Source organism: Amphibalanus amphitrite, unplaced genomic scaffold (genome assembly GCF_019059575.1).
Source record: "Amphibalanus amphitrite isolate SeventyFive unplaced genomic scaffold, NRLGWU_Aamphi_draft 000234F_arrow, whole genome shotgun sequence".
NCBI lineage: Eukaryota > Metazoa > Arthropoda > Thecostraca > Balanomorpha > Balanidae > Amphibalanus > Amphibalanus amphitrite.
The window spans coordinates 54,367-76,198 of record NW_024881729.1 but is presented as its reverse complement, the minus strand read 5'-3'; the positions used below and the strand labels follow the sequence as shown (position 1 = coordinate 76,198).

Sequence of the window (21,832 nt, the reverse complement as noted above, 5' to 3'; positions counted from 1 at the left end):
GCATCGTCCGCCGTCGGTGTCAAATAACAGGTGTGTCGACTGTCGACACTCGACGGACCCGCCGACCGTCACGGCCAGCTCGGTAAACCCACCGGCTCTTGGGCCAAGTGCCGGGTGGGCACACAGAACACTGAACAGTCACGGCTGCTTGTCCAGTGCCTGAGGTCGCCGGTGGTGTCAACTTTCGGCCGTCAGGTGTGGCTGTGGACAGGAGCGAGGAGTGTCCTTCCTGCGGCCCGTGTCAGGGTCACTGGCTGTCCGTGAGGTGACATCTGATCCTGTCGGGGGGGGGGGGGGGGGTTCAGATGACCCAGCGGTGGACGCTTCTGTTGGTTCTAGTGAGTACCTTGGGTTGAAGTGTTGGGGAAGAGTGGCCGGAGATGGTGAAACGCTGAGGAGGAAGAGGACAGAAGGATGGGTAGGGGAAGAGCAAGTGCGTGTGGAGAGCGTAGAGCTGTCTTGACGAGAGTCGTGAACATGATTGAGAGGTGGGAGGAGCCTTGCATGTGACCAAGCAGCAGAAGTTCGTGACGAGTGTTTCAACCGGAGGGCGGGGTTAGTGCGGAGTCTACCCCATCGAGCTCGAGTGTCGCACTGCGGCGGGGAGTCGGGTGGAGCTCTCCCTCCCCTCCCCTCAACACCCCACCGACGGCAGTGGACATAGTTCATCTGTGAATGATGAGCGGCGACTTTTACTTCACAGCCTATCTATTCTCAATGAGCACCCAGACGTGGCCAAAGGCTGCAGTCAGGGGTGGGGTGAAAAGGTTGCGATACGTTTATCGGAACTTCGGGCTGCCACGCCCTGCTATGAAAGATAGTAAGTACTCGACAATGTGTTGTACTGTTTGATTACGATTGCAGGTCATTTATTGTTGACCAACACCCCTTCCCCTGTGATTGATTCCGAGCAGTATACCGGCTGTGTCTATCCTTTGATTTATTGTCGCTGATATGCTTCTTTCATGGCAGCATCGAACCCTCCATTTTAACCCACGTCACTTAGCATGTTGTCGGCCATCTATGATCGCCTTCCGCTTGCGTCGTGTCGTCTTGTTCGGTGCTCAGCTCATGGCTCCTTCCGCTTTGCCCGCGCCGCCTAACTTAGGACAAACTCTACAATTAAGTTCTGCCGTTCCCCGGATAGCTGACTTTCCCCCATCTTTGAGGATTGCCGCCTCTGACGCCTGCTTGCCGTTCACCGCCTATCCAGACGATCTCCGTCCATTCTATTCCATTCCATTCCACTCCGCCGGCGCCCTGGGGCGTTCCCGGCTGATAATTGTTATCACGGTCTGACGGCGGCAGCCGCGGCGAAGAAGCATGGCTGCCGGTGGTCGCCGCCGGCTCTATTTACAGGAACCAGCTCCGTTGAGACGCCACACCGATCAATATTCACAGGGGCAGCCTACCGCCCCAGTCCCCACGTCTGATATCGGGGCGGCAGGGAGGCAGGCGGCCTCCGGGGCCATCTGGGGCCTGTTTGGGGAACAGGAGGCATCTGACACCATCACCTGGGGCCAGCGGTATCCACAGTAGCCACTGAAGGCCACCTGGCGCTACACAGGGTCCACTTTCAGACACATGCGATCATCTATCATCGGCTTCAAGACCTTTTCAGAGCATCAAAAATCTGTTCAACTATTTTTTGAATGTTACATGCAATTTTCAGTTATTCACCGGTCCCGAAGATCAGTTACGAGAACCGCTTCTAGGGACTGCTGAAGCGTTTTTGCCTCACTGGTAGACGCATTATCAGAGAGGCCTACTTGAGTCTCATCGCTGTGGGGCGACGGTAGCGTCAGCTGCTGTCGGGTGCACCCTGACAGGGTCCCTCCAAAGCCTGCCCCTGTATCACGCCAGGTGTCCACGCCTGTCGTCCATCCGTCCCTACCGCGTCCGCCGGTCCTGGACGGCCGCTCGGGGACGTCTGTTTTGCATCAGCGCGCGGCAGCCATCCGTGGAGTGGAGCGCGATTGTGCCTGGCTGGCGCTGCGCAGAGCTGCCGGGCTGTCTGTATAGGCCGATTGGAGGTGCCTGTTGTTGTTGTGTACTGGGTGCAGCGCAGTGAGCGCCGCATTACAGAATGTAAATGGCAGCGTTTCCCGGGGTCTGGCCAGCCAGATGTTTGTTCAGTCCCGGAGAGCTCGTGTATAAATTTCTGCCGCTCTCGCTTTCGCTCGGTGCGCCGCTCGCACCGGCTGCTCTTTCTTCCATTTCCATTTCGTCGACGCTCGCTCTCGATTTCATCCATCCATTCATTCCTTGATCCATTCATTCATTCATTCATCCGTTCACTCTTACCCTCATCTAATGAGTTCATACAACTGTCGCTTCTTATTTATCAATTTGTCCGTTTCATTTACGCCTCGCCAAAGATAGGTATGCACTATGCACACACCCTTATATTCGTTATTCCTGAATTACTACTTTTTCATTTTTTCCCTTTAACGTTTTCTGTTACCCCGTCCCCAATGTATCATGTCTGGTTCAATGCTCCTCACATTGCTCGACGGTCTACAGCTCGACCTGACATTGTTTGAACTTCTTACTGAGTCCGTGATTCTGCTGGAGTTGCTGCTGAACTAGTCTGTCGCCGTGTTATAACAAGCATAAACCGTGCTTGCCCTTTCCTGGTGTTGTCAAGCGATGGGATTTTGTCACATACCTACCTTTGTTTAGCACTTTTCCTGCCACCTTATAGCGTCGTCAGCCATGTCTCAGACGTGAATCGTGCTGCTGTTTCCGTTTTGTATTTAGTGCCTCTGTTCACTGAACCCCTGTTCCGTGACTGTCGTGTCCCTGTTCTGTCGAACGCAGCTCCCTCCCGGCTCGGTCGCCAGCTCTGTCACACCGCTGTTCTTTTGTGCGGCCCTCCGAAGAGGATCGAGCCATCGATCCGCCAAGCGTTTGTCGACCCCCGACCGACCGACCGAACGGACGACGACGGCCCGTCAACTACACCATCCAATGTGTGAAGTGGCAGAGGGGTCTCTTTAGTGCCGTAGTGTCTATCGTTTCCACATCATTCCGGTATATTGACGGTAGTCGGTACTTGTGTAAAATTGAATAAATCCGACGGATTTTCCACTCGAGTTAGCCCTGGGCGCCAGAATAATGGTCGCGTGGTTTCCAGTGAGTATGATAATCACGCATGCCGGCGTTTGTTGCCAGCTGCGTCTTTCCGTGGCTGTTTGAAGGCACTTGTGCACTGTGCAGTGCACGTGCTGCCCGCCTTACGGATAAGGCTGGGCGTTACCGCTTAAATCTGTGACTTTCAGGAGTGTCGGCCTGTTGCTCGCTCTGAAAGTTTTATGATGCTCCGAACTCGTTCAAGGTTCAGGGGAAGCGGTCGCTTTCCGGGTTGCGGACGCCGACCAGATTTAGTTCCGTTTCATCTGTAAGTGGATTTAGTGCTTCTCTCCTGGAATCCGCCGTCACTGCGTTGATTGTAATTTGTAGCAATAATTTCTCGGAATGGAATATTACCAGGGGAGGTGCGCAGTGACGAGGCGCGATCAGTGCAGATGGCCTGGCAATGATTAGTTGCCTTGACCGTCTGATCATTAATTCCTCGGCCGGCGTTTGTGCCACCCCGGGCGGCAGGGTGTGTGGGCCGCCGTGGGCCGCTGTTGGGCGCCGCTGACCCACCGCCCTGCCTACTGGATGGTCTCTCAGCCCGCTCCCAGGCTACCGTGTCGCGCTCCAGGCTTCGGTAGCCATTGTCACAAATAGGCACCACCCAGGGGCCGGTCACGCACGCTCCGTTATAAAATGGGAACAACTAACGAGCACAGGTGGTCGCTATTGCATATACGACGGCGCCGGGCGCTGGCGTGGCAGTATCTTAGTTGTCATGGACACGTTTGTTAGTGATGCGGATTAACGACGTCTGACGGTGCAGTCATTTACTGGGTCTTTGGATTACGACGGACGTTAATCTGCCGGTGTGGGCGAGTCTGGCCTTGGCCACTGAGTGCTCCGTGGGCCAGTCGCTGGATGTGTGTCATTGTAACGTTAATCGGTTCTATTGTGGGACATGCTAATGAATCGATTGCCAGTTGGCGGATTTGATATCCATGCTTAGCGATGCTCGGTATGACCGTATCCAGTTTGCTGTAAGCCAACACGTGCAGTTTAAACCACGTTCCTGCAACCGCACCGTGACGGCGCTGAAAGCAAAAACCAGCCTTTCAGTGAGAGTGCCGTCCGTGGCATCACCGCCGGCTGCCTTCGAACCGGTTTTTGGCACGGGTCTGCCGCTCGGTAGGCAGCAGGCATCCGGTCGACGGGGCTCGACTGTGGCAGTCACTGCACCGGGTCGGCTCGATGAACCGGCTCCCAACTCACAGGTGATCGGCCGAGACATGCAGGAAACTGAATGGACGGCTTGTCATACAGCGACCTCGTCCTCGTGCCGTGAAAAACAAAACGGTCGTCATAGGTGGAGTCACTACTCACTAGTAGCTACCGGCAACGTCGCACAGTTTTGGGCGTAGGCTTAGTGATAATGGTAATGAAAGTGATTTCTTGAACGATAAAGTAAGCGTGGTAGCAAGGGGCTAACCGGCTTGAGTTAAAACCTTAACAGTGCTTTCATTCATATCATATCACACCTCATCCTACTCATTCCACTCAGCCGCGATTTAAAACACGAAGAGCAGAGAGACGACCACGGACAGATGTTCGTTTAGCCCTTCCCGCACCAGCTCCCTTCGAGCAGCGGTATGACAGACAGGAGACACGGCTTCAGTGCTGCTCGACACATGTATGAGCACTGTGCCGTGTATGGCTGCATATCATTGTCAGCTGGTGCCGTAACGCCGTGTCGAGGTGCGAACGGTGACCGCTGAAGGGTGATGGGTCTTGGTGGCCAGAAGGTCAGGGGAGTGGGCTGGGAGCTGCCGAAGACTTGCTGCATTCGGCTGATGGGTGGGGAGGGGGGCGATGATATTAGCCCGCGCTGCCGTCTTATACCAGGGAGATGGGGTAACACCAGAAACAATGACCTGAAGTCAGATTGTAACAGGCTGGAGCTAAAACGCGTGTGCGATATAGTGAGAAAAAGGAGCACACGGATGATCCACGGCTTGAGAAGATAAACCATTGTCTCCGATCTGATAGACGTCGCAACTCGCAATTGTATCACCGCTGCCGTCCGGTCTGGGCGTTCCGTTCCACGTTGTGTCGGACTCTAACGGGTTCATCACCACCAACAAAAAGTAAACCGTCTTCATTGACGGCAGGTGTGTGCTGTGTGGCCGCTGGCTGGAACAGCCCTCCCCACCGGCTGTCAGCGTCTCCGTACGAGTTGGGTCTCTGAGGACAGCGGTGGACATTGTGACCTTACCGAGTTACGGCAGACAGCGCGGCTCCTGTCCCGGTGGATTTGATTGTGGACAACCGATCTCCGCCGCGGCTGGGGCTGTCTCAGAAATGGTCGCCGGTCGGTTAACCCTATTCCTGGCGGGGGGGGCCTCAGGAGCCCCCCTGAGGTTTTTTGGTTATTTCTCCCAAACGCGTTGAGCTAGGAAGCTCAAATTTTCTGACTTTTCCTAAAAGGCTTCTACGCAACATGTCTGAAAATTTTGAGCTGATCTGACCTCAGGTCAGGTCACCAGAGGCGGTTTGGTGACCCTACCTCAGAAAAGTTTGCAATCACGCCAGAGCTAGAGTTTTTGACCGATCAATTTCTTCTCTTCAGGCTTTAGTTAGGGTACCAGTATGTGCAATTTCTATATCTCGGAATTTTGATATCGGTGACCTAAGGTCAGGTCAGTTTCGCGACCTCCCCATTATAAGTCAATGGGGGAAAAATCAACTCCCTGTTTTTACCACTAAAACGGGTCGGAATGGCCCCATATACCATACTGTAATAGAATTTAAACAACCGAACACCAGTAGCGCCCAAAAGTCTCTCGTTTATTCCCAAAACTCTCCAAACAAATTTGTACGTACAATTATTTCCGCGTGGAATAATTTCACGCACTTCAATAATCATACCACTTCTGACACACGCCCCTCTGATCTTCAAGATCACTAAAACGCACACACACAAAATATCAAAAACATTATCTTCGGTCATAAAACCGCGGCCAAACCGTGCACCTTAATCGGTCAACAAACCGGAGCACTCGCCGCTCACCACCCGGGCACCATCACCGGGCACCATCGCCGGTCTCCAGCACCGGTCTTCATTACCGGTCTCCAGCACCGGGCTCCATCACCGGGCTCCTCCAGCACCGGTCTCCAGCACCGGGCTCCACGACCAGTCACCAGCACCGGGCTCCATCACCGAGCTCCACCACCGGGCTCCATCACCGGTCTCCATCACCGGGCTCCATCGCCGGTTACCATCACCGGACTCCAGCACCGGTATCCAAACTGGACAAAATCGAATCGATCGTTGGTTCGTTGTCGTGTCTTGCCTCTTCGCCATTTTTAGCTTTCTTTATCTTCCCTGTCGAATTTTCCCTTATTTATACAATACCGTAACTAGACCGAGATAAGGCCGAAATAGCTTGTAATAGAATTTAAACAACCGAACACCAGTAGCGCCCAAAAGTCTCTCGTTTATTCCCAAAACTCTCCAAACAAATTTGTACGTACAATTATTTCCGCGTGGAATAATTTCACGCACTTCAATAATCATACCACTTCTGACACACATACATGACTTCATATACGATCAACCTTCACTACCTTGAGGTCTGTTTGCTGTTGGGCAGCTGTGAGGTCATGTGACGTCATCAAAGGTCACCAAAGGTTTTTGGCCAATAACTCCGTACAGGAACAAGATACAGACGCGTGGATGGTCTCATTGTGTTCAGCTCGTCAAGACGCATCGAATGATATACATGATGACCTCGAAGTCACGTGACCTGAGGTCAACCTTTGACCTTGACCTTGCGAGGTCAACATATATATCATTCGATGCGGATTGACGAGAGGATCACGATGATGCCCTTAGTTTGTTCCTATCTTGACTAAGTCGAAAGTTATTCGAGAAAAACTCTCTCCATATCTAGCGTAAAAAATTGTAAAAATTATAAAAATTTGTAAAAATTGTAGATCTTGACCGTGCGTATCCGATGCCGTTTACCGTTTGTCGCTATCTTGCTTCGTTCTCGAGATCTCAGGGGGGGCCGAATCGGCCCCCCCCCCCCCCGCCAGTTTCTTGTCCCGGCGGAGCCCGCCAGGAATAGGGTTAAGCTGACCCGAGCTGTGGCCGACATCTGACGGCTTCCCCCGACCGCTGCTGGCTGAAGCCCCAGGCTCTCTCAGAAATGGTCGACAGAGTTAGTCACTGGTCAGAGCCACGACTGTCTCCAGTCGGGCCGCTGTCGACCTTTCTGCTGGCTGGGGCCCCCTCAGAAATGGTCGGCGTAGTTGGCCCGAGCCGCGGCTGGCTCCAGACGGCCCGGCGCCGGCCTGTCGACACAGTGACCTTAGCAGCCAGGCTGCCACTCGGCAATGCCATTAGCTCTGACACGGCGCCAGCTGTGTTGCCGGAGAGTCGTTGCGAATTGCGCTTGGGTCATTACATTTAAAAGCGATGATAATTAAGACGATCAGCTATAAAAGGCTTTCAGTGAAAGTGAATTTTTAACACAGAATGTCATGCAGCTCCAGCAGAATTTCGCCCATTATTTTTTATTTGCATTTTTAGCTGCTCTTGCTTAGCCATTTAAAAGACCACTTAGTTTGAAATTGAACGTTAATGTGAGCAATGCTTTAGTGTAAAACTAGTGCGATTCCAATGCATTGCGATTTGCTTACGTCTCTATCGTGCCGAGTGCAGAGCAGTCTGTCGCCTGTCGCCTGCCGCTGCTCGGCGGCACCGACCCGACCTATGATACCTGATCCGCTCCCCTCCCTGGGGGTGAGCATCGTATGGCCTCTGCGCCCGGGCGGGGGCTGGGGAGGAGGAGCGGGTGCGGGCACGCGACACACGGTCTGTGGTCGGTGTCGCCCGCTGGCACGCGCCGGCTGACCTTGTAGTGGGGGCACACGTCCTCGTTCCAGGTGCCACCCTGACAGGAGCAGTTTGCGGTCACACAGTTCATGAATGTTTCACCAATCTAAATGGACACTGGAGGCCGGTATCCGCCCAGCTGCGCCCCTGGTAACCCTCCGATATCCGGGTCGCTGCCAGGAGCGTGCAGACACGCAGCTACTGGACACATCTGCATCTGATAAATGTCTCTCAGTACAGCCGGCCGCATAATGCCTGCCTGTGTAGCTCCGGGAGGGGGCAGCGGGGACGGCGCTTCCGGGGAGCCGGGCCAGCGGTGGCGCGAGCTGACATTTGTCATCACTGTCGACGCCCAGCGCCGCTGATGCTATCGGGTCGCTCGGAGGCGCGCTGAGCCGCTGACGCCCCGTTGCGACACCGGGGGCCATCTGGAGGCCGGTGGGTGGGTGGAGGGTCCGGCCGGCCGCAGGCGGGCTGCCGATAGACTCCACCCGCGGGCGGGCGGTGACCCGGCGAGCAGGTCAGATCACCAGCTGGTGACGCTCCAGACTGGGACGGGAGGGGCGCGTGCCAGCCCGGATTGGGGCCACGTGCGGCGGGAGCCTGTCCCAATCCAGCGGCCGACATTCGTCATACAGCGCGGCGGAGAGGATGAGGTCTTACCGCCACGGTAGGACCAGCTGCGCTGTCAGTCACCAGTGACGCAAGTGCCATCGAGTCCAGGTTTTCATTCATTAGCATTGAAGCTCCTCGCTGGAATAATGCACAGTCATCTTTGTTGTGAACGTAGTACGTAGTGATTATTAATCACAGCTATGGTTGTAAATAAATATTCCAACCAGCCGTCCTAAATGGGAGCAACATTTTCCATGCTTATTTGCGTACGACTTTTCATGTAAAACAGTCAACATGACGTAAATGCAGGATGCAAAATGCAAAGCACTCTTATGTTGGCATGATTATTTCAGGGTAGAAAGGGTTCTGAAATGCTAATTTATGCGGAGGTTGTCCGCTAATCTCTCTGGGAAATTATGTAGAGTGGCAGTGAGAGGACTGACGAGCTCAGCACTCAGCAGAGAGGCGACATTAGCAATATTGTAAGTCTGAGCTGCAGAGGCGGGACCCAGAGCTCACCATGTTCGCGCCGCTCCTCTCATTGTCCTCGGCACGCTGCGAGGACCTGGCGCCGTTCCTCGTCCTCCCACCGCCTGTCCTCCCACAGAGGAAGGGGCACTGTCCTCGGCTGGGCTAGGGGCACGTGGCTGGGTCTGCGCCGCATACCAGAGTGAACCCTTGAGTAGGTGTTCGAGAGATTGTTCGTAATCCCGGAGCGAGTTTTATCACGCTTAAAATTTTATCCGAGCAGAGCAAAGTGTGGGCGAGGGAGCTGTTCAGATTGTGTATGAACGCGCGTTTATCGTGGCATCGTCACAGCTTACATATTATCCTAATGGCTTTCTGTTATTGGTTAAGCTGGATTATAGGGTGGTGCCCCTGTCGCCTATCGTGTAAGAGCCCATCGCCGCAGTGTTTGCCGATTCCAACCAATTATTGGTGAATAAACTCGCCCTCTTCTCACTGAGATGCTTCTGAACCCTCAGAGCCTGTTAAATGTAGTCTCTCTACTAGCCACTCTGGATGATTGACACACACTAATATGTGTCATAAAACCGCTATCGTGGGTGTAAAGCTCCTCGGCTGATTGACAAGGCACCGTTTTGTGAGACCTCAGTGTCTACTGACTGATTTTGGAGGCGATATAATAACTTAATTCTGGTACGTCTCGAGTCTGAGAGATAAATAAAGCAATCACACATTAGGGATTTATGAAGAGATTCCATTTCAAAAGACAAGGACATGATTATATGATGATTGATATGAGTTTTAATAGCTTAATCCCTACTGGTACTTACACCGTATTAGCTAAATATGCTCACATAAGCCTCTTGATATATTACCGGAATCTGACGACTTCCGGACGGGAATTCAGTTAAGAGAAGCATTATCATTGACCGCGATCTGTCTGCTACCTGTGAGACCTGTCTGCGCCCCTCCAATGACTTGTGTTTGACCCTCCAACGTTCTGACCTCCCCCTCTCTCTCCGGCAGGATCCGGCCGCTGATCTCGCGCGAGAAGATCGACATGTGCCGGGTGTGTACCTCGGTCACCCCCGGCGAGCCGCAGGTGTGGCTGGGCTCCGACAAAGCCTTCACCTACGACTATATGTTCGACATGGACTCGGAACAGGAGCACATCTACAGCCAGTGCACGCAGCAGCTCATCGAGGGATGTCTGGACGGCTACAACGCCACCATCCTGGCCTATGGACAGGTGAGTAGCGGAGTGTTGAGTATTGTGAGTGTTGAGGACCTGAGGACTACGCCCTAGTGATTGAGATGTTATTGGCACGCGTCCGCGCCAGGTGCGGTGGGTAGTTTACTCGTGATATTAACGCTGACGTTTAGATGTTTGTGCTGTGCGCGAGACGAATAGCAATCACCTGTTATTTCCGATTCGGCTAGATCGATGTGAAGGGAGTCACGTTCTTCCATCAAGACCTGGTGAATGGGTGCGCGTGGCAGATGTCAAATTAGTATTCCTCTGCAATGCTAGTTTAATGTCAAACAGGCAAGTTTCTTCTCAGTTTTGGATGGTTTTATAAGCTCCTGCTACATTTTTTCATATTCCGAGATACACTGCAGCTGAATTCCAAACCATCTATATTCTTCGTAGGTTCTCATGTCAGACGACTCTTGTATAGTCGACTACAGAATGATGTTCCACTTTTCACAGGCAATTATTTGCCTGGAGTGGTAGGCTGTGCCGCATCACACGGGCTGAGTTCACAAAGTATAGCTTTGTCCCAATGCTCACAATCGACACGCTTAATTGCGTAATAAACGGCACAACTTTTGTTTGTCTTTTACTTCTTCTCGAACTTTTATCCCACATTTTTGTTTTGCCCTTTTCTTTTGTTAAGCTTTGCTTTTTCTCCCTATAAACACCATACAGTACGTACAGTACTAACTGTATGTCTTTGAATCATCGCCATCGCTCAATGACCTAGCTTTCTTGCTATTTACATTACTTGCTATTTGTATACCGGTCGTCTCGTCTTGGTTTGTGTACTTACAAGTCACACTTAAGTTCTCCTGGATACGTAGCAATACGTAAATCAGCCCTACGATACTTCCCACCGACCTGGGTTTACCGAGCAACAAGCTTGCTTAGCTCGGTATCCCTTTTCGGTGAGGATCTGACTCCTCCGGGTGTGACTAGGCTCTGTCCCTCTTCTATAATGCAAGCTTTGCATGCGCTTATTACCACTAACCCCTGGATCACTCTCTCCTTCTCACTATCTTCTTTGGGAATGGTGTAGCGGCCAGTCAAGCTACATTTAGTCTTGACTTCTTTGCCTCTTCTTTTGACATTTTACTAACTATCTAAGTATTGTATTTAGCTTTGTTTTTGTTTGCTTTCCTTTTTCTTAGCAGGGAGTGTCGCGACTTTCTTCATATTTTTGTCTTGGGAGGTGTTAACGTAAGATGCTGTTGTCGCGTGGGTCAGTGGGTGGACACTCCTGGTCGTCTGATCATGGGCGGCGGCTTAGAAAAAAAAATAACTTAGCGCTCCGGTCAACTGATAGCTTCTGAGGAGTGAACATCATTCTGTAGTCGACTATACAAACCCGAAACATTGTTCCACCTTATTTGATAGATTTTTCCCTGGGCAGTCATCTCCTACGCCATCCCCATAAAGCGACGCTCGAATGCGCCTTTGGTTTCCATGTTCTTCCAACCGCTGTATGAAGTCAGTCGCGCTGAACAGTCAGCTGAGCCTCGTTCAATAAATGTCGCAGCCTGGTGTCACAGCCGCCTTTACCTGTGACGATGGCAGCCAGTGGCCCTTGTTAAATTCAGTACCTAGTTAGTGCCGCTTCAACAATGGCCCATGTGCTCTCAAAGGTGGAGCATTGTGGAGTGGTTATTCTTGTCGGCGACACAAATTGCCGAAACTATTTTATCCGGCAGCTCGTTACCGGCTGCGGTCCGCCCCTAGCTACTGCATACTGCAATGGTCTGGCCCAGTGGGATTCTCGTATGTTCGAATATACCACTGCCCATTGCTAAATACCCATATATCACCGCGCCGGTAGGAGTGTAATTACCCGGTGATTCGGCCGAGCAGTACATCGTGTCTCATTCATTAGGCCACGTTTGTTAGTGACATCGCGTCGCATCCATCGAGCTTACCGGGAACTCGGTGACATTTCTCCCCGTCCCCACGGATGGTTTATCAGACAGCGAGAGAACACATCACTGCATTTGCATTCTGCTGTAGATGCTTCCATCAGAAAACAGACGCCGTGAAGGCTTGTTTCCATCTCTCCCCGCTTCTCACCGCGGGTTGTTTATCCAGTGGTCTGGTCGGGTAGTCTCACCTGGAGGCTGAGCCGGAGTACGGACCCGCCCTGCGGTCTGATGTGAGACGACGCCGTGTGGGCGGTCAACGTCGGCCTCCAGGCTGGAAAACAACACACTCAGCGAGCCATCCAGGGGACGTCAGTGGAGGGACGAATACCGAGGTCGAGAGAACCGTTATTACCGGCGGTTTTTGTCGCGAGTCGCAAGGCCGAAAGGTGTGGAAGGGTAAAAAGAGAAGACACATTACCGAAGTGTCGGGTAGACAATAGAAGGTGCGAATATGACGTTAGATCCCTTGGTGAGGTTTCTTGCTCTCACGGCACAGCTTCGCCCTCCTGTTAATTGTTATGTAGAGTTTCTATCTTGACGGCCAGGCAGCCGAACGAATTTGGCCGTGACTGAATTACATCAGACAGGTTGTTGGGGCTGGCCAAGTGGAGCTCTGCTCTGAATTGCATATTTCGTGCCCGCAACACCGATCTACGAGAGCCAGCCCTTTATGCTGAGAGCTAGCCTGCAAGCATTCATATTCATGTCTGCCGTGCTCACTGCTCAGCCTCTGCATTTTCGGTTGTCTGTAAATCTCCCAGACGACCTATCTGACGTCTCTGAGGCCCTCTTCAACTACTGCTACCGCAGCGTGTCTGCTGCCGGTTAATTCTGGGATGTGGAACGGTATCTATCTCTGCCCCTTCTCGCGGTGGCGGCTACATCAAAGCCGGTCACGCCGGATTGATGTTTTGTGTCGGCTGCTCTGTTTCATGTCTGCCGCATCACGCCGCGAACTCGACAAAAGAACGACGGTAGCAATTCGGTGAAGTGGCCCACTGTTGGCCGGTGTCGGCGAGAGATCAATTTTGTCTGCAATGCGGTCGCAGATCCACTTTGTGTTTAGCGGGTTTCTGTTTTGGTTACTGCTCTTTGATCTCTGTCGTGGAATACCGTGTCGTTGCAGTGACTACATAGTGTTGTTTTGTCTAACTAGCCTCACTGTGTTGTTCTCTGTTGCACTGGGCCATACCCTAACAGTTCCTACTGACCCAGCAGTCAGCTGTGTGCGACGACTGTACTGTCTGGACCCTGGAGCGTCGTCCCTCCACGGGACCGAGGCCGGGCCTGGTTCCATTGTGCGCCGGGGACCCCGCCCCGGGCTGCCGGACGCCGCCGCTGTACCTATTTGGTCTGCCCTCCCGTCCATCCGGCATGGCGTGGGGAGGCCGGGACGCAGCTATCGGCGCTAGGCCTGGGAGCGGACAGGACCGGCCCATTGTTAGGCCCAAAACCGTTACTGGGGTACAGCTGGGATCTGTTCGTATAGTTTTCGAAGGGAAGGAAAGGGAGGCGAGCGAGCAGGCGAGCAGCTATATTTGCAGAGAGCCCTGTTGTTTGTTGCTTGTGACTGCGTGTGCTTGGTGCGTGCGATGAATGTGAGTTTGAGACATTACCAGTTACGATGTTTATTCACCCCGTTAACACAAGAACTTCTAGGGCTTATGATTGTTTTTCAAGTATGAAATTCGCATTTTTATTTCATTATGACTAGGCTCATTATGATAATGATTAGGCTAGATGCACTGCGCATTAAGACAACACTTTTGTACCCCAACAATCAACATCCCCTTATTGTTTTGAACGAGTGCTGAACAATACAGGGGCGCCATTGTAGTACGCATTTGGTACGGGAAGCGTCCCACATCCAACTGCGAGTGTGACCGGTGACCGTTGTGACTCCTGTGACCCCTGGGGCGTGTGACTTCTGTGAGCTCCACAGTGTGAGACCGCTGTGACCTCGTCTGGCGTGTGGCGGTTTATTACCGGGGCCATAGCCTGACCACGCTATATCTCAGGTCGGACTGTAATGAGTTGCTACCGTTGACAGACGGATGTGTAGCAGTACCCTCATGCTATCAGTCACTGCCACTCCGAAGCCGTCTGTGCGTTTGGGGTTATGTTTGTAGTGGCTATAGGCCGGACGTGCCGCACGCATGTGTGGCTCGGCTAGGCATTACGTCAAGTGTTCTTGTATACAGCGGTCTGGATATGCGTCGAGTCTGTATGTTTTTCTTGTGGGTGCTCGCTCAGCCAGAGGTCGGCAGAACCGAGAAAACTTGCTGACTATACAAGATCGGTGAACTTTACTCCGACAAGTGCGGGGCTGTTTTTCTCTACGGTCAACTTCAACCAGCTCAGTGACTTTGGTCCGAATTCCAGTCTCACCCCTGACGTTTGAGATCCCACGATAGGCTCTCTCTGGAGTCCGGAGACCCCATGCGTGCGTCTCTCTCCTTTTACGTCTCACAGACGTCACCAGTTCTGTTTCTGTCGTCCGGTCCCGACCCGTCAGCCTAGTCCAGCTTTCCTCACTGACGCTCCGACGCTGACTTCTGACTTGGTATGCGAGCGTTCCACGCTACCACCCTTGGGCGCCGGAACCTGTCTCCCTCTCCACACGGTCTCCTGAGAGCACTCCACGCCTAGTCCGCCGTACGGTGGCGCTCCCGTGGTGACAGCCCGACCGGGGCTTATGATGGGTGGGAGTCGGGACTGGGGACCGGCCGGGGCTTTCAGGGTTGGAATGGGAAGGGGGGGGATGGGTGGCGAGTGGTGTGAGAGAACTTAGGGGCCACGATTGCAGTCAGCAGGTGCGCTGATCGTTGGCGAGACGGTATGAAGCGATCTTGTGTATGACTAGGAGTAGTAAAATGAATCTACCGAGCGGCAACATGGGAATGCCCTTCCTAAAAGACGAGAAGTAACCTCCTCTTCTCTCCCAGACGGGCTCTGGTAAAACATACACCATGGGTACCGGTTTCGAGATGGACGCCGGACCGGAGTCGGCCGGTATCATCCCCCGAGCGGTGGACCACCTCTTCAGGGGCATCCAGGAGAGACAGGAGGCGGCGCGGAGGGCCGGTCAACCGGCGGCCGACTTCAAGATCAGCGCCCAGTTCATGGAGCTGTACAACGAGGAGGTGATCGACCTGCTGGACCAGTCCGGTGTGAACAGGGTGAGTGTGAGGGCGGTGGAGGGATGCGGAGGGGCGCGGAGGCCATTAGGGAGGTCAGGGAGCACCGGAGGGCAATGGCAGGGGAGGATGAGGAGTTCACCCGAGGTCAGCGGACCTGCGCTTGTACCTAGAACGCTTCCGGCAGCCAGAAATATATTCTGCAGGTTTTAAGTCGATTATTTTTGCACATGCCCACAAAGTGTTGATTGGTATGGTGAATGTCGTGCTTTTTTCATTAACTGTGTTCTTTGACTAGCTATCTATAGATCAATAATTTACTAAGTGCGAGCTAATCTGGCACGCGTTACATATACCCCCAGGGCCGAAAGTCTGCGATCCGTATCCACGAGGACGCCGGCGGCGGGATCTACACGATGGGCGTTACCTGTCGCGCCGTCACCTCGGCAGAGGACTGTCTCAAGTGTCTGCGCGTGGGCGCGCTCAGTCGCACCACGGCCAGCACTCAGATGAACGTCCAGAGCAGTCGCAGCCACGCCATATTCACGCTCATTATCAAACAGATGCGCGTGGCACGAGCAGACAGCGTGAGTATACTGAGAACCTAGCGGGCGAACGGGGAAGGGGGGGGGGACGTACGGAATGAAAGGGCTAGGGTGGGAGCTCAAAACGTGGCCGGCAGTCAGAACAGTTTTCAGTTTTGGCAGGCGCTGAAACCACTGACAAGCTGACCTGTGGTATGGGGCTTTCCAAATAACAGCAACCGAGCCACACCATTTCTGCCACAATTCTGTTTGAGTTCTTTTTCGGCTAAGCCCAAGTCTCAGCAATGTAATCGACAAGAGCAAAGGATAGGATCGGGCGGAATCCCACATTTAAAGCTTTCATCAGTCGCAGCCTAAAAACGAACGGATGAGGTATGTAGTAAACCAAAGCTACGATTGGTCAGCTTACTTTATACCTAATGGCATTATTTGTGCATAATTTAGGTCTTAACTTGTACATAACTATAACTTAGATTCTGGTGGAAATAGGTATGCATTTTTGTAAATTTAGTGACATCGCTATTTTTTTAGTGCTAACTCATTTTATTTAGTGGCGCGCGTTGTTTTGCCGTTTTTCAAGGTCAAGAGACGCATTGGCGCCATATTTGTTATTATTTCTCGTTGATTGACGGAAGATCAACGCAAGATTGGCGGAGATGAGATCAGAATGAGCTTGTTGCTCTCCGTAACGTGGTATTTGAAGTGGTGTGTACACATTGAGTGGAGCATATAGGTCATTGAAATTTGATCTTTGTCACTTCGAGTCGGTATCAGAATCGCCTAAAATATGGGGACGACGCTATCTAGCCTTGGCCTCTCATCTCGCGCGCAAATCAACACGCTCAACATACCAGACTGTCGCGTGCACACGTACGCGATCACGGTAAGCATTTTCACGAATTGATATCATGGTGTGTCTGTGTGCGCTAATTCGCCTCAATGACTTTGTTTTGCTTTAGCGTCCACTTCACAAAGACTTCATTCATCTCATTCATCTTAACTGGACTCCAAACACTTGAGCTTCGCAACAGAATGCCATCGCACATTTCTCGCAAGATATCTCGTCGACCATTGCTAGTTTTAATGATACCTATTTTATATTTTAATGATCAACGATGAAACACGATTGATTTATCCATCGTTATTCCACATTAAAATGCATAGTCGGAATATTGTTGCACCGGCATGTGATGCACGCGACTGGTGTCAAGGCCTAAGGATTGTTCGGCTTGACCCGAGTGTAGAGCCGATCTCATTTTTATCTGACTACCTTAGCGACATAACATTCAACATTTTTACACAATCTGAAATCTGACGTTACTTGTCTTCATGGGGTTTCTCCGGTGAGACGAGTTTGGTGGCGCTGTCAGTACCCGACCCAACCCGATCTGATCTGACCTGACCTGACCTGACCTGACCTCAAACCCCAGGGTTTTGCCGGTGAGACGGAGTCGGCCGATGGGATCAGCAGCAGCGAGGGAGGTGAGCAGGAGCAGCCGGCAGAGTTCGAGACGCTCTCGGCTAAGTTCCACTTTGTTGACCTGGCCGGCTCGGAGCGGCTGAAGAGGACCGGAGCGACTGGAGACAGAGCCAAGGAGGGCATCTCCATCAACTGCGGACTGGTGAGCTGATGGGGATAGCGTAAGAACCAGGTCGGAAGATGACCGAGCTATGCGCTCGCACTTCGCAGTATGTGAAATTCTCGGAAGTCCGAACTTGGTCATCCGATTGTTAAAGCGTGAAAAGCCGTTTACAGCATCCTGGTATCTTGTGTGTTTCATTTTGATTGCCACTAACTTAATTTGAGGATTAATTTTTGTTTTAACAGTTAAATAGTTGGCCCAGTGTACTGTGGCCAACTTCGTTCCTGTGCATTCCTCGACTCGCCAGGGACTTATCACCCCCGTCCCTCCCCTGCCCTCAGCTGGCGCTGGGTAACGTCATCTCTGCACTTGGCGATGAGACCCGCAAGATCTCTCACGTGCCGTACCGGGACTCCAAGTTGACTCGGCTGCTGCAGGACTCACTCGGAGGTAACAGTCGGTACTGAGAGTCATCAGAGTCATGAGTCCTTGGTGGAGAAGCTGGGAGTCCGTCCAAGTCCATCGGAGTCGGTGTATGGTCGCTGTCGGACCGCGAGGATCGGTGTAGTTGCAGGCCCGGTAGCTCAGTGCCTAGCGAATTAATTAGTTATCCCTCTGTCTCCGACTGGGAATAATCACCCTCGCTGACCCAATGCTCTAATCCCCTTCACTCTGGCGTTCATAACACCCATTTCAGATGCTAGAACTCGTCCTTCCATCGCTCCCGGCTGTGTGGCTACAGTCGCCTCTGCTTACTGACACACCCTACCCCGTCGCCTGCTCCTCCTCCAGGTAACAGTCGGACGGTAATGATAGCCTGCGTGTCGCCCTCGGACGCCGATTTCATGGAGACGCTCAACACGCTGAAGTACGCCAACCGGGCGCGCAACATCAAGAACCGGGTGACCATCAACCAGGACAAGACGTCGCGCACCATCTCACTGCTGCGGCAGGAGATCCAGCAGCTGCAGCTCGAGCTCATGGAGTACAGACAGGTTAGAACTTTATGTACCTACCTAGTACACTGTTTTGCACCGTACTTCGGCCTGCATTCAGCACAAACAGCTTAGTAATCGATGGAGTACACCGTACTCCACTGTACTTTGGCCTGCACTCAATACAGCTGAAGGTGAAGAATTGATGGTGTAAAGGTCAAACTGAATAAAGTAAAGACAGTTAAGAGCGTCAGACTGCCATGACTTTCACTGAGTTTAATGTTGGCATGTTTGCTGATGGCTGCCATTTGATGAGCCTATAAACCAGGGTTTCGGAGTCGTCACTGGTAGCGCTGTCTCGACTCCGACTTCGACTCCGACTCCGGGTTCCGACTCCGAAACCCTGCTATAAACTGTGAATTGATATTTTAGAGCAACCAGCGAAATATGTAATTAATGAGACGCCATGTCCACTCTGTCGTCAAACTGTGTGTGTGTTTTTTACATGTTTGTGTTATATGCTCGATCTCCTGACCTGACATGAAGTCTCTATGCCCCCCTCCCCCACCTTTCCTCCGCAGGGAAAGCGGGTGGTGACCGAGGACGGCACGGAGGCCATCAACGACATGTACCACGAGAACAACATGCTGCAGACCGAGAACGCTAACCTGCGGACGCGCATCAAGGCCATCCAGGAGACGATCACGGCTCTGACGGCGCGCAACACCCAGCTGCTGGCAGAGAAGGCCGCCGGAGAGTGGATCGGCGCCGGTAAGTGGAAAATGGAACAAGGAATGGAACGTGGAACGTGGAATCGGTGGAATTTAGGGCCGGGTGATGTAGCTTGTAAGACACAAATATGTTGGGGTGCGATGCTCAATTGCCACACAATATGTTTTGGTAACCAAATGCAAAGTGAAGACGCACAATTTTAGTATGTTTAGAGTGGTATGTTTGTAGTGTATGTCTCTCAACTACGGAATTTAGCCGTTTGGTGATTTTAAGTCTGTTTCGTATCAGCCAAGTTTCATCCGATCCCATTCGTGGTCAATTCGATCAATGTTCGAATTTCTTCACGAGTCCGCTCGTTGATAAGGTCAAGCTGTAACGTTGGGGCTTAATCTGCAGTTCATCTGATGACGTAACTCTATTTTCTCATCTTGATTTTCAGAGACGTCATCCGAACGTCCCTGTGTGGTGACACGACCCAGCCCGACCTGATCTGACTTTCTGTAACCGTTGTCCGTCCCACAGACCCCAGCGGGGATGTCAGCGAGCTGGTATCGCGGTACCTGCAGGAGATCGAGGAGCTCCGCGCCCGACTGATGGAGTCAGAGAGCACATGCGAGCAGCTCAGGAAGCGCGGTGTCAACCGGAACCTGTCGCGCCTCAGCACCAGCCCCCGCCACCCGGGCACAGGTGAGATGCGGTGTGCCGATGGAGAATGGTTTTGCCGCTGAAAGATAGCGTTTAGCCATGGGCCGGGACGAGTAGTGGTGTAGGCAGGAGGATAGAGCGGGATACATTGGACTTCGTGCTGCTCTTGAAGTTACTGATTACAATTAATGAATTGTAATCATTAATTGATTACAATTCAATTAATGGACCAGATGAAAAATGGACCAGATAAAAATGAGACCAGATGCTGAATGCGGTACGAACTCGTTGCCCAGAGGTATACCCGCTTGCCTATCAAGCCTACAGCGCTCCATCGCCGCTCCACTTCGGAGATCACGTCATCATGTCCAGCTGTGGAGTCCAACAGGGTGATCCACTGGGTCCAGCCTTCTTCGCTCTGGTGGTGGATGGCTGCGCGCGATCCCTGAAGTCTCCATTGAACCTTTGGTACTTGGATGATGCCACAATTGCAGGACCAGTGGCAACAGTGGAGGAAGACCTTAGAACTCTATGTACCGAACTTCCAAAGCTCGGCCTAGAACTAAACAAATCAAAGTGCGAGCTAACCACCATCGGTGGCACTCCAGCCGAAGGCCAGAGCGTCATCAGCACCATCTCGTCAGTCCTCGCCGGCATCAAAACCACCCCTCCTGAACAGCTCACACTGCTCGGCTCACCGCTACACGAGGCTGGGCTTGGCGACTCTGTCAGAGCAGCCCACACGACTATCAAACTGCTGTGCAGTCGACTCCGCCTCCTCGATCGACACACAGCTCTGTTCTTCTTATCGAAGTACGTAGCTGCCCCGCGAGTGCAATATCTCCTACGTTCATCGCCAGCCTATCGGGAGCCTGCAGAGCTATCCCGAATCGACAGCACAGTTCGTCTCACGCTCCAGGAAGTTGGTAACGTGGCACTGACAGACGAGGCCTGGGAGCAGGCTGCACTGCCCCAGAGGCATGGCGGGCTCGGCGTGCGCTCCGTGCACGCTCTCGCTCTGCCCTGCTACTTGTCGTCTCTCACCGCTGCAGCACCGCTGGTCTTATCTATCTGCCCTTCAACCTTCACGGGCCCTGAGCCAGCGGCACTGCAACCAGCCACGGAGCAGTTCATGGCTGCAACTGGCATCGAGACTGTTCCAGAACGCCCGGCAGCCAGCCTCCAAAAGACCTGGGACGACATCGCGTCAACTGTCACCGCTAACCGCCTGATCGCCGGAGCCAATCAGATACATCGCGCTCGTCTCGGTGCTGCTTGTATGCCGCATACTGCAGCCTGGCTGCAAGCACCTCCAATCCCCAGCCTGGGACTGTACATTGATGACGAGACCATTCGTATAGCGGTAGCCCTCCGACTAGGCCTGCCCATCTGTGAGCCCCACCAATGCAAGCTATGTGGATGCCCTGTGGACAGGCTGGGACACCACGGCCTATCATGCAAGAAGAGCGCCGGTCGCTTCCCACGGCACGCAGCCCTAAATGACGTCATTAAACGAGCACTGGCAAGCGCTGGCGTACCATCGGTCTTAGAACCTGTGGGGCTAGACAGAGGAGATGGAAGGCGCCCCGACGGACTGACAACGTTCCCCTTCAGTGCCGGTCGAAGCCTCACATGGGACGCCACATGCGTTGACACGTTTGCTGAGTCACACGTGGTGAAGTGTGCAGTGGATCCCGGCGCAGCTGCAGCCGCCGCCGAGAACCTGAAGCGCATGCGCTACGCCAGTCTTGCAGACCGCTACATCTTCACTCCAGTAGCAGTGGAGACTACCGGCGTAGTCGGAGAAGCAGGGTCAAAGCTGCTCCGGGATATCGGCGGTCGGATTTCGGCGGCGACTAAGGACCCCAGAGAAGTGTCCTGGCTTCTACAAAGAGTCTCGATAGCAATAATCCGGGGAAACTCCGCCGCTATCCTCGCCACAGCCCCTCCTGAAGCTGGTCCCCATCACGTTGGGTGTGTCGCAGGACGCGCGTCTGGCCCGGCAGAAGAGTCTGTTGTGTATTAG

The 21,832-nt window shown here is 52.9% G+C and overlaps 1 protein-coding gene across 2 annotated transcripts in view; it reads left to right on the top strand.

Moving 5' to 3' along the window:
• LOC122385871 (kinesin-like protein KIF21A) overlaps positions 1-21,832 on the top strand; it is a 79,081-nt gene that overhangs the window by 34,390 nt on the left and 22,859 nt on the right. For both annotated transcript variants that reach the window (XM_043374465.1, XM_043374466.1), the window contains exons 3-10: positions 10,085-10,307; positions 15,175-15,408; positions 15,729-15,953; positions 17,342-17,533; positions 17,836-17,944; positions 18,287-18,489; positions 19,011-19,200; positions 19,684-19,848. In XM_043374465.1, coding sequence (XP_043230400.1) covers positions 10,085-10,307; positions 15,175-15,408; positions 15,729-15,953; positions 17,342-17,533; positions 17,836-17,944; positions 18,287-18,489; positions 19,011-19,200; positions 19,684-19,848 — 1,541 coding nt within the window. The remainder of the gene's footprint in view (positions 1-10,084; positions 10,308-15,174; positions 15,409-15,728; positions 15,954-17,341; positions 17,534-17,835; positions 17,945-18,286; positions 18,490-19,010; positions 19,201-19,683; positions 19,849-21,832) is intronic.